This window comes from Marmota marmota, unplaced genomic scaffold (genome assembly GCF_001458135.2).
Source record: "Marmota marmota marmota unplaced genomic scaffold, marMar, whole genome shotgun sequence".
Classification (NCBI taxonomy): domain Eukaryota; kingdom Metazoa; phylum Chordata; class Mammalia; order Rodentia; family Sciuridae; genus Marmota; species Marmota marmota.
In genome coordinates this window covers 7,450,471-7,464,183 of record NW_025999869.1, presented here as the reverse complement: position 1 = coordinate 7,464,183, position 13,713 = coordinate 7,450,471, and the positions used below count along the sequence as shown (strand labels likewise).

General features: G+C 37.7%; 1 protein-coding gene across 12 annotated transcripts in view; it reads left to right on the top strand.

Annotated features, from left to right (window-relative positions):
* Tenm2 (teneurin transmembrane protein 2) overlaps positions 1 to 13,713 on the top strand; it is a 1,198,434-nt gene that overhangs the window by 270,530 nt on the left and 914,191 nt on the right. For 11 of the 12 annotated variants that reach the window (XM_048815904.1, XM_048815889.1, XM_048815861.1 and 8 more), the window contains exon 3: positions 6,856 to 7,146. In XM_048815904.1, coding sequence (XP_048671861.1) covers positions 6,921 to 7,146 — 226 coding nt within the window. In that variant the 5' untranslated portion in view covers positions 6,856 to 6,920. Of the gene's footprint in view, positions 1 to 6,850; positions 7,147 to 13,713 lie in introns of those variants that run through there. The other variant, XM_048815867.1, reaches the window with a different exon arrangement.

The window sequence follows — 13,713 nt, the reverse complement described above, 5'->3', positions numbered from 1 at the left end:
AAATCACTTCCTCCTTTTCAATTTTCTGCAAGAGATGCTGGAAATTGATGTTAATTCTTTCTTAAACATTTGGTAGAATTTTCCGGTGAGACCATCTGGGCCTGTTTATTTTTGTCTGGGTAGTATAATTACAAATTAGATATCATTAATAGCTATAAGGTTATTCATGTGATCTATTTTGCTTTGGGTGAATTGTTATAATTAGGATTTTTTTTTGAGAATTATTCTGTTTCATCTTAGTTTTTCAAAGTTATATGGGTAGATCTGTTGGTAGTTGTCTCTGGTTATCCTTCTCATGTTGTCAGAATCTGTAGCAATATCCCTGCTTTGTAGCTGATATTGGTAATTTGTTTCTTCTATTCTTTGTCAATCTTGCTAGAGGTTTGTCACTTTTATTGATCTGTACAAAGAAACAACTTTGTTCATTGCTTCTCTCTATTGTTTCTCTGTTTTTACTTTCATTGATTTTGGCTCTTTATGATTTTTTTTTTTTTTTTTTTTGCTTTGGGTATATCGTTGTCTTATTACTTTTTTCCTGGTTCTTAAAACAAGAGCTTGGATTACTTATTGGAGACTTTTCCCATTTTCAAATTCTATGAAATTCTCTCTCATCACTGACTGGACTTCTCCCCACAATTTTGATGTGTTGTATTTTCATTAACTTTAGTGCATATGTTGATTCCCCTTTAGACTATTTCATTCACCCAGGGATTGCTTAGAAAAGTGTTTTTTAGTTTTAAGCATCTGGAGATTTTCTCTTTATCTGTTACTGATCCTATTTCAATTTCTTTATTATCAGAGAACAGACTTTGTGTGATGTCAGTCAAGTTGAAATTTTTTAGGGTTTATTATTATTATTTTTTATGATCCAGGATATGATCTACCTTGATACATCCTATGAGCACTTTAGAAGTAGGTGTAACCTGTGTTGTTGGGAGTGAAGTTCTATAACGTTGCTTAGACCCTATTGAATGTTTATGGTATTGGATCTGATATATCCTTGCTGATTTTCCATCTAGTTATTCCATTAATCTGGGGGACTCAGAAGTTGAAACCTCCAGCTATGGTTGTGATTTTGATTACCTTTCCTTTTAGTTCTGCTGCATGTTGTTTTCAGGTATTTTGTAGCTCTGTCTTTTGAATGCGTACATATTTAGAATTGTCATGTCTTCTTATAGAATTGACCCCTGTGTGACTATAGAATGCCCCTGTCTGTCTTTAGTAATTGTCTTTCCTATGCAGTCCACTTTAATAATAATAATACAGTCACTCCTACTTTGTTGGATCAATATTTGAATGATATATTTTCCTTAGTTTTACTATATTTTTATATATTTAAACAGTTGAGATTTAATTCTCACCTATAACCCATTCTTAATTTACCTTTCAAACATGTTATATTGTTATATTTAAAATGACTTTCTAATTGATAATAGTCAGATCATGAGTCTTAGTTCACCTTATTGATCTCTGTATTTTAATTAGTATACTGAGAACATTTACATTTAGTGTAATTATTGCTATTTTAGGACTTATGTCTTCCATTTTACTTTTTACTTTTTGGTTATTCTCTATTTTCGTTCTTTAAGTCCTTTTCTCACCTGTTTCTTGTAGATTATTGCACATTTTTAGAACTCTATTTTGACACCTATGGTGATTTTGAGTACACCTCTTTGTGTAGTTTTTATAGCAATTACATTGTACATTTATATCTTATCACAGCCTACTGCTTTCATCATTTTATCAACTGGACTGAAGTATGGAAACCTTAGTTCTCTTTATGTTCTTTTACCAGAACCCATTTATAAAAATTTCTTAATCATATTCTCTACATATAATTGTAATCAGATCAGATAGTTACAATTTTTCTTCCTCTATCAGAAATAATTTTGAAAACTCAAAAGGAGAAAGTTTATTACATTTTCCCATAATTTTGACTTACCTGTTCCTTTCTTCCTTTCTAATGTTTTAAGATTCCTTCTTTTATTTTGATCTTTCTGTTTAGGGTACTATTTGGACAGTTTATAAAATAGGTTTTCTGGTGACAACTTCTTATAGTTTTCCCTACCTGAAGTATTCTTGATGTTTTTCTTCATTCCAAAAAAAATATTTTCCCTGGATATAGAATTCTAGATTGAAGGTTCTTCAATTTTAGCACTTGAAGAATATATTTTGGCTTCCATGGTTTCTGATGAGAAAACGGTTTCATTTAAAATGTTTTTCTATATAGGTAAATAGTAACTTTTTCACAGTTTTAAAAAAAATTTTAATGTCCCTTTAATTTTTAGAAGTTTAACTCTGATTTTTTTGTATGGATGCATTGGGTTTATGCAGTTTGGGATTCACTCAGCTTTTTGAATATGTACTGGTATGACTTTTACAAATTTAAGATGTAATCAGCTACTATTTTAGCATATTTTCAGCCTTCTTTCTCTTCTTGGGACTCAGATGAAATAAATATTAAATGTTTTGTTGTCTCCTTAAAGGTTCCAATGTTTTCTTCTTTCTTCTTCTTACATTTTAGGTTTTCATTTTTCTTTCCATTATATTTATTGGGTAGTCTTTATGGCTATTTTTTAGTTTTCCTCATTCTTTTCTCTGTTTTTTGTTTTAGTTATTGAATGATTCCATTCTAAAAATTCTGTTTGGGGTTTCTTTGTGTCTTCTATTTGTATAATGAGCATCTCTATTTTATGAAGATTTTTACTTTTTCAAAATTTTTTCCAAGTGTGTTCTTGATTGGTGGTTGAAGTAGTTTCATGATGGCTGTTTTAACATATGTAAGGTCATGCTAACATCTTAGTGTTTACATATATGAATTGCCTTTCTTCATTCAGTTTAAATATTCCTGATTCTTTGTATAACAGTGGTTTTTGATTGAAACGTGTACATTTGGGCTATATCATATTATGCAACTCCACATCTCATTTAAACTTTCCAATTTACCTGGTTTCTTCTGGCAGTGCTCTGTGGAGGGAAGGGGGACCCTCTCTTGTTACTGCCAGGTTCCCTGCTCAGCCTTTGTCAACCCCTGAAGTCAAGAAGCTCCCTTTCAGGTGCTCATTGGGAGCAGGGATTATAGGGATGGAAATTTGGTTTTTCCACTGGAACTGCACTGATGCCTCCCGGGTGTTAGGGATAGGAAGCCTTGGTACTGCTCCTACTCGGCATCCCACCTCCACTTGGTTCCACAAGGGGCAGTGGGAATCTAACACTGGGGGACATGAAAGTCCTAACTCTTCACTAGACCTCCTCCTGTGTCACTTTGTTAGGGCCCTCTGGAAGTGGATGGCCAGGTTACCTGTGGCAAGGGAAGCTTCATTGTCTCCTGGAAGTGGTGAAAATCTTGGCTCTCTTCTTGGCCTTGTCTGAAACCTTTCTGATTGAGGTTGAAGTCCCTAAATGCAACCTCATTAGCATGGAAGTGTGGGCTTCCCACTTGGCCTTGGCTGATGAAGGTAAAGATGGAGACAGCATTTTTTTTTCCATATTGTTTGACTGAGAGGCATGGTTGATACCTAGATGTTTCCCTTCTTATCAGGAAGACCTCATTATAGGCCTTTGGCAAGAAGAGGCTAGATTTTGTTGAGCTGTGTGTTGTCTGTGCCTATTGATGTCTCTGGATTGTCAACTCCTTCAGCTCCAAGTCCCTGCTATTTAAAGCAATAGAAATCTCCAGGGAACTCACCATATCATTATTCCTTTCATCTTCAGGTTCCTAGTTGGTCTGCCTCTTCTTTTCACTTTAAAGACTCTTCTTATTTTTATTTCATATAGAATGTCCAGGATTTTTAGCTGGATGCTATGGGGAAAAGATGAAAAATTATATCTACTCCATCATTTTGGAAACATAAATTTTTATGTTGCCTATATTTAAAGGTTAGGTAGGACTCTAGATTATAATATAAATTCTCCTCTTTTGTATTTTTTAATAGTGATAATTAATTTTTAAATAACAGGCAGGCATAATATAAAATGTCTGTTTGCCAACAGGCTATGAACTCTGCTTAGTTCCTTAAGAGATTAGGTTTCCCTGTCAATTTTTACCTCATTATATATAAATTTCCATCACTTATCCAGAGGTGACGGTTCTGACAAACTTAGCCAACATGAACAGAGCCAAGAAAGAGGACTTTATCAGGGAAAATTTCTGGGCAACTAACGTAGATGTCAAAATGTCCAAATACCAAAGTTCTTGTACTTTATTAATAGATAATAAGCCTTTAGGCTCCTACCCTGAGCATCCCTGAGCATGGTTTTAAAAAATAAAATAAGAGCATGTGCACATATACACACAGAGGTAGAAATTCAGCTTGTTATGCCAAGCACATGCAAATTAGAGGAGATAGTTTTTCAAGAGTCAGGAACATAGACAATATTTAAAAGTAAAAACCTAACAGCAAAGCAAGAGAGAAGCAAATTAAAAATCAACTTATAACACACAACACTTAAAGAAACAACTGTGGCTCTTCAGTATTGGTGTGAACAATCTTATGGTCTTTCAGAGAGGCTGAGGGGCTTCTTTTCTCAGTGCCTAGTTTATGTGCTAAGATTTATTATTAGAACTGTGAGTGGGAAACTTACGGTCTTCTCCCTCTGTCTTTTTAAGTCTATACTTACTTAGCTAAGAAAAAATTAACATAGAGAAAAAAATAACTTTTTAGCCTCTCTGATGTTTTAAAGCATATTACAAACTAGCTACAATACATTTTAATTTTTATTATTCCTGTTTCCACCATTTGAGAAACCAAGTTAGAAAGGCCAGAAGTAATTATGACAAGGGCGTTGTCTAGTTTGTGGTCATGGTAAGATGAGCCTCCTATTAGGTTCTCAATGGCCACACTTGCAAATAGCCTGTGATATGGATTCCAAAATATTGAAATCATTTGATCAGAAGTAAGGACAAGGAATTTTGGCATCTAGAATCTAGAAATTGCAATAATATTAGGACACTTGAATTTATTACTAGGCCATGAAAACTTCTATCCCAGTGCTATTTATGTCTTCTAAGGAAATCCTAAGGTCTTGGTTGGTGACTTTTTAAAAAAATATTTCTTTTTTTTTATTTGTTTTAATTAGTTACACATGACAGTACAATGATGTTGACATATCATACATTTGAATCAGATGGGGTATAATTTCTCATTTTTCTGAGTGTATAGATTGCAAATCACATTGGTTATACAGTCACGTATATACATACAGCAATAATAATGTTTATTTTATTCTGCTGTCCTGACTCTTAAGGGTATTTCTCAACTTGCTGAGTCAGGAACTCTAGAATTTAGGAAACTGCTTTTTTTTTTTTTTTTTCCTGAGTGATCACAGTAGCAAAATAACTGTGGTCGGTGTTCATAGCAGGTGTACCTTTCTGTTGCCAATTGTCAAAAATATTTTCTCAGAATTTCAGGTAGCAATTGAAAAAGTGTATTAATAGTGTAGATTAGGAGTGTGCTGAAGATCCAGAAGGTCCTTTGGTGTCAAGAGACAACAGAGCAGCAACTTTGCTTTTGCTGCCTCTGGGTCAAAGCTGTCCACATCGATGCTCACACCGGCTAGCACTTTGGTATACAGGGACATTCGGTTACAGAGTGGTAAATAGCCAAGGAAGGGTGGGGGGGAGGCGATGGTGGTTCAGAACTCCAGATCTGGTCCCCAAGTATTTCCTGACATATTGAGGAGGCAGTGAGCAACAGTAGCCTAGAGAAAAATCATTACCCTGGCTCTGGGTTGTATTTTCCATTTTAATTAAAATTTGTATTTGTCCATTCTGTCCAGGCCCTGGCCCCATGGTCCATGCTATTTTGCATGGCAAATGAAATCAATAAGAGCCTATCATTTGGAACATGGAGGCGCCTAGGCATTTTTGCCGTTATTTGCTGAGCAGAAGGCTAGTGTTTTCTGAGTGGTGTTTGGCATACACTCTCAGGATGAGGGTGGCATATGACAGGCTGAGGCTCTCTCTGGTTGCCAAAGCATGTGTTAGAGAGGTTCCTCCCCATCAGCTTACCTATTGTATTCTGGTCCTCCTCATTTTCCCTTTTCTGCACTGGGTGTACTAGCAGTGATGGGCATCCTCTGGGTTTTAGCTAATGGCCAAGTGAGTGATTCATCACCAAGGTCTCTAGTTCACCTGTGGCTAGGAAGAAGTGACCAACCAGGTGAATCCAGATGCAGATTTGCAAAGGAATGAAAACTGGCTGGGAGTTTGCTGATGGCTCATTAAATAAATAAGAGGAAGCCTGTTTGCATGTCTACAGTGCCTTTTATTATTGTTCTCCAGATCCACCTAGGCAATTTTATATTAGTCAAATGGCTTGGTACCATTGCAGAGCATCAATAACAGACTTATGCTTCATGCTCAATTTGCTGATATACTTGTTGTTTTCATTTTTTTCTTCCTTCCTTTCTTTCTTTTTTCTTTTTCCCTTCCCTCCTTTTCTTTATTTCTCTCTTTCATTCTTTTTTTATATTTGCTTTCTTCCTGAGTTTTTTGTAGCATAAAATAGAGGTGGGGAGAATGTCATTAAAGAAGGACAAAATCAATTTCATTTTGAACTGCTTGGTGACAAGATCTTGCATTAGAGTGACAGAATTATCATGTCATTTGTACACATATAGAAAAACAAAAGATGAGCTTCTTGCTATTACTTTTCCCTCCCAATATATTAAATTAAATATCAAGAAAATTAATTTACTGTGTATCAAGTTCTTGTATTTATACTGACTGTTAGACATTGAGCTTTTGCAAGAGTTAGTGTGGAGCTCACCAAGCTTGCCTAAGCAAACTTGAGTCAGACAGAAGGCACCATTTCTTGTAGTCACAGTCTTGGGTTTTTCCTTTGATATTTTTAGGTGGGAAAGTCAAAGGTGCCAAGACTCAGGCCTGACTTTGCTGAAAGCATCAGTGTTCTGGAATAATGGATGTAAAGGACCGGCGACACCGCTCTCTGACCAGAGGACGGTGTGGCAAAGAGTGCCGCTACACGAGCTCCTCCCTGGACAGCGAGGACTGCCGTGTGCCCACACAGAAGTCCTACAGCTCCAGTGAGACTCTAAAGGCCTATGACCACGACAGCAGGATGCACTATGGAAACAGAGTCACCGACCTCGTTCACCGGGAGTCCGATGAGTTTCCTAGACAAGGTAGGTAGCGCTGCCCCACTGATGGGCTCCAAGCCTTCTCAATCCTTGACTTGGCCTGTAGCAGGCAGATGACTGAGGCTGATGGAAATGGGGAAAGGCACGCTGGCAAGCAAATTGCCCATGAGGGCTTAGTTTAGTAGGACAGTTCCTTTTCCCATGCCCAACTCCCATGGGAACTAAGAGATGCATCCTTGGTCCTGCACACTTGATTCCTTGTCAATTCAATGGTTGCTTTTAGAGACCTGTTATGGTAGGTTTTGACAGATGTCACATACAGCAGGTCCTTGGCTACATGAAAGACACTCCTGAGATGATACTGAATCTCTGCCTGAGGAATATGAGCTGATCCATGTTGTTTAGACTCTCTTCTTGGAATCCCACTTGCAAGCCTCCAAGAGCTCACGTTGCTACTGCTTCATGAATTGGAATGAATTGGCCTTTTCAATTAGATTCTCTTTGAATAAATGCTGTGTGTCAGTTAAAAGACATCTGAACACATTTTGTGTAATAGCATATAATTTCTTGCCCCACCAAAGTATGGTGTTAACTATGAGTTATACAGTTTACTTTTATATTTCAGAGCACAGGTGGCACATATATGTTATTACCTGTTTCCCATGATATAATTTTTTCCCTTTTGCTTTCACCAAGCATTAATTGTATTATAATACTTTGATTACTTTTGTATGAATATTGATCTTCCAGGTGCTAATAATTAGCTTTTCCTTGGTGTCATTATCCATGAAGAATTCTGTTATCACTTGTCCAGGGTCATGCAAATGTATTGGCATGCAGACTGAAGCAGTGCAGGGCCGGAGGCAGAGTGGTGAAGTCCACTTACTGCTCCATGTCTTTCACTTTGAGTACCAGCTTCACCTTGGTGCAGTTCACATAATTAACCCTGCAAAATTACAAGTAAATCCTCAAACTGCAGGGAATGCATGGGGTAGGGTCAGGCTACCTGCACCACAAGTTTAGGCTCTGTTCTGTTGAGTTATTACATCATTCATTTTATACCTTTGAGTTTTTAAAATTTCCTGTTCTGCATCCTTGACAATCAATTTGTTTGATTCCTAATGAGATGTCTTGGCTCAGAACCACATTCCTGGCTTCTTAGCTTCCTTAAGTTCTTAAATTACTTTTGCTTTTCTTTATTCTATAGAAAATATACATATGCATGTTATTAATTAGCATTATGCCCAAGATTTATAAATCTAGAGTCCAGATATTGTTCCAAAAACATGTTGTCATATCCTCCCATTTTATCTTGCCTCCCGCTTTTAAATGTAACAGAATATTTTTAAAAAATCAACAGAGAAACAGTGAAATTATGTTTTTGTTGCCATTGTGTGTCCTTCAGGGAACAATTTTCATTTAATCTTTACTCTGATTTTCTGAGTACCAGAGTCTTCATGAAAATGAAACACATACTGATCCCTCTCCACTAGAAAAGAGGGACAGAATCTGCTTGAAAATTGCTCTGGATCAAATGTGTTTGATCTGCAAGTCACTCCAACATGTGCTTTACTTCATTAAGTACTCACCTGACCCCAGGTAGTAGGTAGTGGGAATTGGTGGGGGAAAAAATGAAGAATCCAAGCTTAATTAATGAGCAGAGTGCTTACATTTCCAATATGCAGAAATTAGGACACCTTTCGGCTCTTTCCAAGAGCACCACTGAGAGGAGACTCTGGTATTTTGAAAGGTGATGTGTGCCCAACGTGGAGAAAAGCTTTTCATCTTCTGCTGGAGCTTCTGTGTTGTTTGTGGTGTTGCTGCCTGTATTTTGTTTCTGTCCTGAAATATATACTCTTCCTCCTAGGCCTCATTAAAGGTGCATTCTGACTTCTGGATCAATGAGCTGTAGATTCCAGATTATTGTTGAATGGCGGATGGGCCCATCATCTTTCCCCTTATTAATATATACTCCAAACAAAACCAAGTGCTGGGATTTTATTTTCCAATCTACCTTTATTCTTCCTATTTAATCTTATTCTCCTCCATTGATAATAATGGAGGCTGCTTGGCCATATCAAACTCATAGCTTTGCAATTAACAATTCACACATGCCGCGTGTTGTTATTGAGCCCATATTTGTTTGTGTAATGTGTTTGCATGAATTAAAAACTGTGCAGTCCAAAAGTAGAAATGAAAAGGCATCGGAAAGTATTTGCATATGCAAGTGCAATTCCTTCTGAAGACATCTATGAATTTATGCATGAAAATGTAGTCAGAGTCTGAGTGGATCTACTTTGATGGGCTCTAAAATTGAACTCTGCAGGAAGTAAATAAGCACATATTTAAGGAGGGGAGGAACAGGAGATACAATCTGGCAAACAGCACATGTAACTTGAAACTGAGCCACTACACAGAGGGTTAAAATAAATTTTACACTCAGTAATAACAATAATTTTTTAAATGTCATGCATTTCCCATTTTATTTTCTTATTCATGAAATCAAAGAGCAGGATCATCTCAGCACTTATTAGCCTGGAGTTACATTAGCAAGGATCATAGCAGGATCATCTCCTGCAGTATTCTTGTTTAAAACCCAAGACACTGATCATAAAACAAACACGCTTCTCACATACAAGCAAGTTTGGCAAACACAGTTGGCTGGCTCTCCAAATGCTCAGAGTGGAAAAGAATTGCCAACCTGTAAAAGTGATGTGGGGTCCAGAGTCTGACCTTGTCCAGCTCCCCAGAGGCCTGCTGAGGTATCTAACCAGAAAGCTGCTGCAACCCAGCAGGAGGAAGGGGGCAGGGGCTCCCAGGAGGAGCTCACCGAAGCTCCCATCAAATTGTGCCATCTTTGTCTGCTTGCAACACAGAATCTTTCTATGCCTTCTTCTGTGCTGGCCTCTTAGGTAGAGACTATGCAAATTACCTGTCTGGCCTCTGTTATGCTGGATCCTCCTGGTGTGAAGGGAGAGAATCGCTGACCTTAGGTCTGTGGCCGCTGGAGTAATTAGTAATTAGTAAATGACTAATCCTGCCCTGAATAGTATCCTAGTGGTCCCAGAGTTAATGCGCCTGACAAAAGTGAACAGCAGTCTGATACCTGGTCAGACAGAGCCCCCATCCAACCTGTGAAAAAGATGCCACTTTGAATAATGAAGATAGGCTGAGTTCCCCAGCAGATTGTACAGCTTGTTCTTCTAGACTCTGAAGTAAATGTGTGGAGTGGTGTGTCATACACTGCTTCTTGTGTGGCATAGTTACCTAACATCAGACACGAATTCTGCTTTGGGATATTTGTGTAACTGTGACGCCGATCAGCACTGTGTGCTCCATCTACATGGTTTTTAGTAGCATCAAGCAAGGACAATAAGAATAACAACAGAATCCTAACACTGGTTGAATACTTTCTTAGTGTCAGGTGCCAATCTAAGTGTTTTGCTTGTATGAACTCACAACAATGTCCCGACATAGATGCCATTGTTACTTCCCATTTTTTCCCAATTAGGAGACTGAGATATATATGTATGTGACTGGATAAACCAACCAGGGCCAGAAACATAGGAGGAGGAGTTGAGCGATTTCCTACCTGGAGAGCTTATTTCAAGAGCTGTGTTTTATACCATTGTGCTTGGTCACATGCCAAATAAGAGCGAAAACAAACCAAAAACAAATCAGGACAGCCTCAGTCAAAGGCTTAGGAGGTTCTATGAAGCTCAACTCTCAAGCCTTATAAGGATCACAGCTTTAAATCTCTGTTAGCAATGCAGAAACTGCAGTCACTAACACTGATTGAGCATATCATGTGCAATACAAGCAACCCCCTACACACTGACATCCATTTCCACAGCGGTCCCAGACTCCCTAGACCAGTCCTACTTTCCATCCTCTCCACCGAACACCACTACAGGAAAAAAATTCCTAGGGTAGGAATGAGTGCCAGGCTGTCAGCACCGATTCTCTGTCCCCCTCAGAGTGATCACCTTTTTGCACGACCTCTCAGCCTGGAACACTGACCAAGAAAGATGTTGCTATCTAAATGATATTGCTCAGGTAAGCAGAACCAGTCGGTTTCTGTGCCAGCTGAGGCCCAGTGGGCCAGAGAGTTCAGCCAGGCTTCTCATTCCTCAAAAAGCCCTTCTTTCCAGTTAGTAGTTCAAGTCTCTTGAGAGGGGGCCGAGATTGAATTCTTTCTCTGTACCTCAGACTGTCTGTTTGGGTCAAGGTTGAAGAAAGAATTGGGAGAAGATTGGATTTTTCAAAGTATGCTTGCATCGCTTCTCTCAATCAGTTCTAGCAAAGCAATAAATTTCACCAACTCTCCCTTGCACTTAAAAAAAATACGTAAACACACACATACATATTTTAGACTCAGTTTAGTTAGGGCACTTCATAAATTAATTCTCGCTCCTAGGACTTTTAAAATAATTTGGATAAAATAAATTTTGCTGTGTGTAATTTGGCATAGCATAAATTTTTAACCCATGTTTTTAATTTTTTTTTTTTTTTAGTTGTAGATGGACGCAATATCTTTATTTATTTATTTTTATATGGTACTGAGGGTTGAACCCAGTGCTTTGCATGTGCTAGGCAAGAACTCTACCACTGGGCCACAACCTCAGCCCTTTAATCCATGTTAATAAATTGAAAACTAGGAGCCACTAGTAATCTGGATAAAATATTGACTATATCAATTCAATTAATGCATGTGGTAATTATAGAAGCATTTTGAAAACCTATAAACATTTCTTTCTATCACCATCTTAAAAATAGTTACATTTTTCCTATCCCCGGATCATGGTTATAATGATTCTATTTTGAAAACTCCAGTACTTTGATTTACCTACAAAGAACAACTTTTAGGTTTTAGTGAAGTTGAAGACACTGGTTAATATTTGGAAGGGTAAAATGTATCTTGAGAAGATTGCCTTCAATTTATTTTCTTTACCTCATGAAAGGACTTCTTTTCATCTTTGGTGGTCTTGTTGTTAAAAAAAAAAAAAAGAAAAGAAAAATCTTTAGAAAAGGAGAATCTGTAACCTTTCCATGTTCTCTGATCTGTAATCTTCTTGCTGACTAACTTAAATCCTTATTCCCTCATCTAGGAGGCATATGGTAGTAGAGTTAAAAATGAAGAACCCAAAGTTAAACTGCTGTGAGCTCTCAGGGTGACCTGGACCAAGTTAGAACATTGCCTAACTTTTATTTTTGTTCCCATCTCCTATGGTCATTGGGTTCACTTCCTTCCATAATGTTTTTGTCATGAGGTGGCCTTTGTCTTCTCCTAAGTGGTGAATACAAGCTAGGGCTGATATTTGTGGTAATTGTCACTTTAATCTTATTGCCAGCAGGAGTAGGGATCTCCTACTCTCCAACACTCATGAGATTCTGTGCAACGGAAATCTGTTTTTTCCCCCTTTGGATTTGATTCCCTTGAACTGAAAAATTTCTGACATCTTCCATCCCAGAATTGTGCTTCTAGCTTGTTGATGGAGTATGACTGATTCCCTGTGCACCATACCTTTTGCTTTCAAAGATGAACATAACTCACACATTATTTCCCTATTTTTAGAAAGGAATGAAAGATACCATCTAGCAACTGTCAGCTGATGCCAACATACTGTGTGACAGAGTTTCTAGTCAGAAAACTTTACGAGTAAAAAAAAAAAAATGAGATTGGAAGAAATGCTTCAAGGTAGTGTCTTTGGATACAGGCATTTTTTTTTCAGGGATGTGAATTTCATGGCAGGTAAATAAATATATATTTTAGGAATGAGTTTAATTAAGAGAGAACTTAATCCATATAATCCCTGGATGAAAATTAATCTAGTCTCATCATTCTAATGTATGGAGATTTGGAGACCACACCACTTTGAGAGTCAATCTTATCTGTATTTTCCGTGTTGAGGTTCATTACCCTTCCAGGAATATATTTTTCAATAGCTTTAGCCATTAAGCAAAAGTCTTTCTAGTTGCCCAGTTATTAATCTTTAAATAATTATCTGCTGTCATTTCTGCATCCAATGTTAAATCTAGCATTCTTTCTTCCTTTTTTTTTTTAAACTCATCTTCTGTTTCCTGCTCTTTTTTGGTGGTAATTCTCTGGAGCTCTCCCCTAAGAGAACAGTTTTATTCTCATGACCCCTGAGGTCACAGTCTATACCCCTCAAGGGCTCTTCAGATACAAATGATGTAAAAAGATCACATCTGGACTGACATCTCTAGAGAATCTAGCCTTACAACTAGCCTCATGTTTACCACCACTTCTTGGCTTTTCTGTTCAGAGAGATCTGTTTGATCTCTCTGGCTGGTATCACTACTCTTATTTCTCCTCTGTTGGGAACATTGTTAGACAGAGGCCTTCCCCCAAGGGACCCCCATCTCCTATCTTGAGCACAACATTGTCAAGGAACATTCACATAGACCAGCCCTGGGATGCATGGTGATGAACATCTCTATCACTCTATGACTTTAGCTGTCCTTGTCTTGAACTTAAATCTGCCTTGTGTTTAGAGATAACTTAGGGCAAGTGCCTCTGAAGCCTGAAGGAATGGATCCTGCTCTGAGGAATCAGGAGGGAACACCACTAGTCTGATGACATGCGCTTTT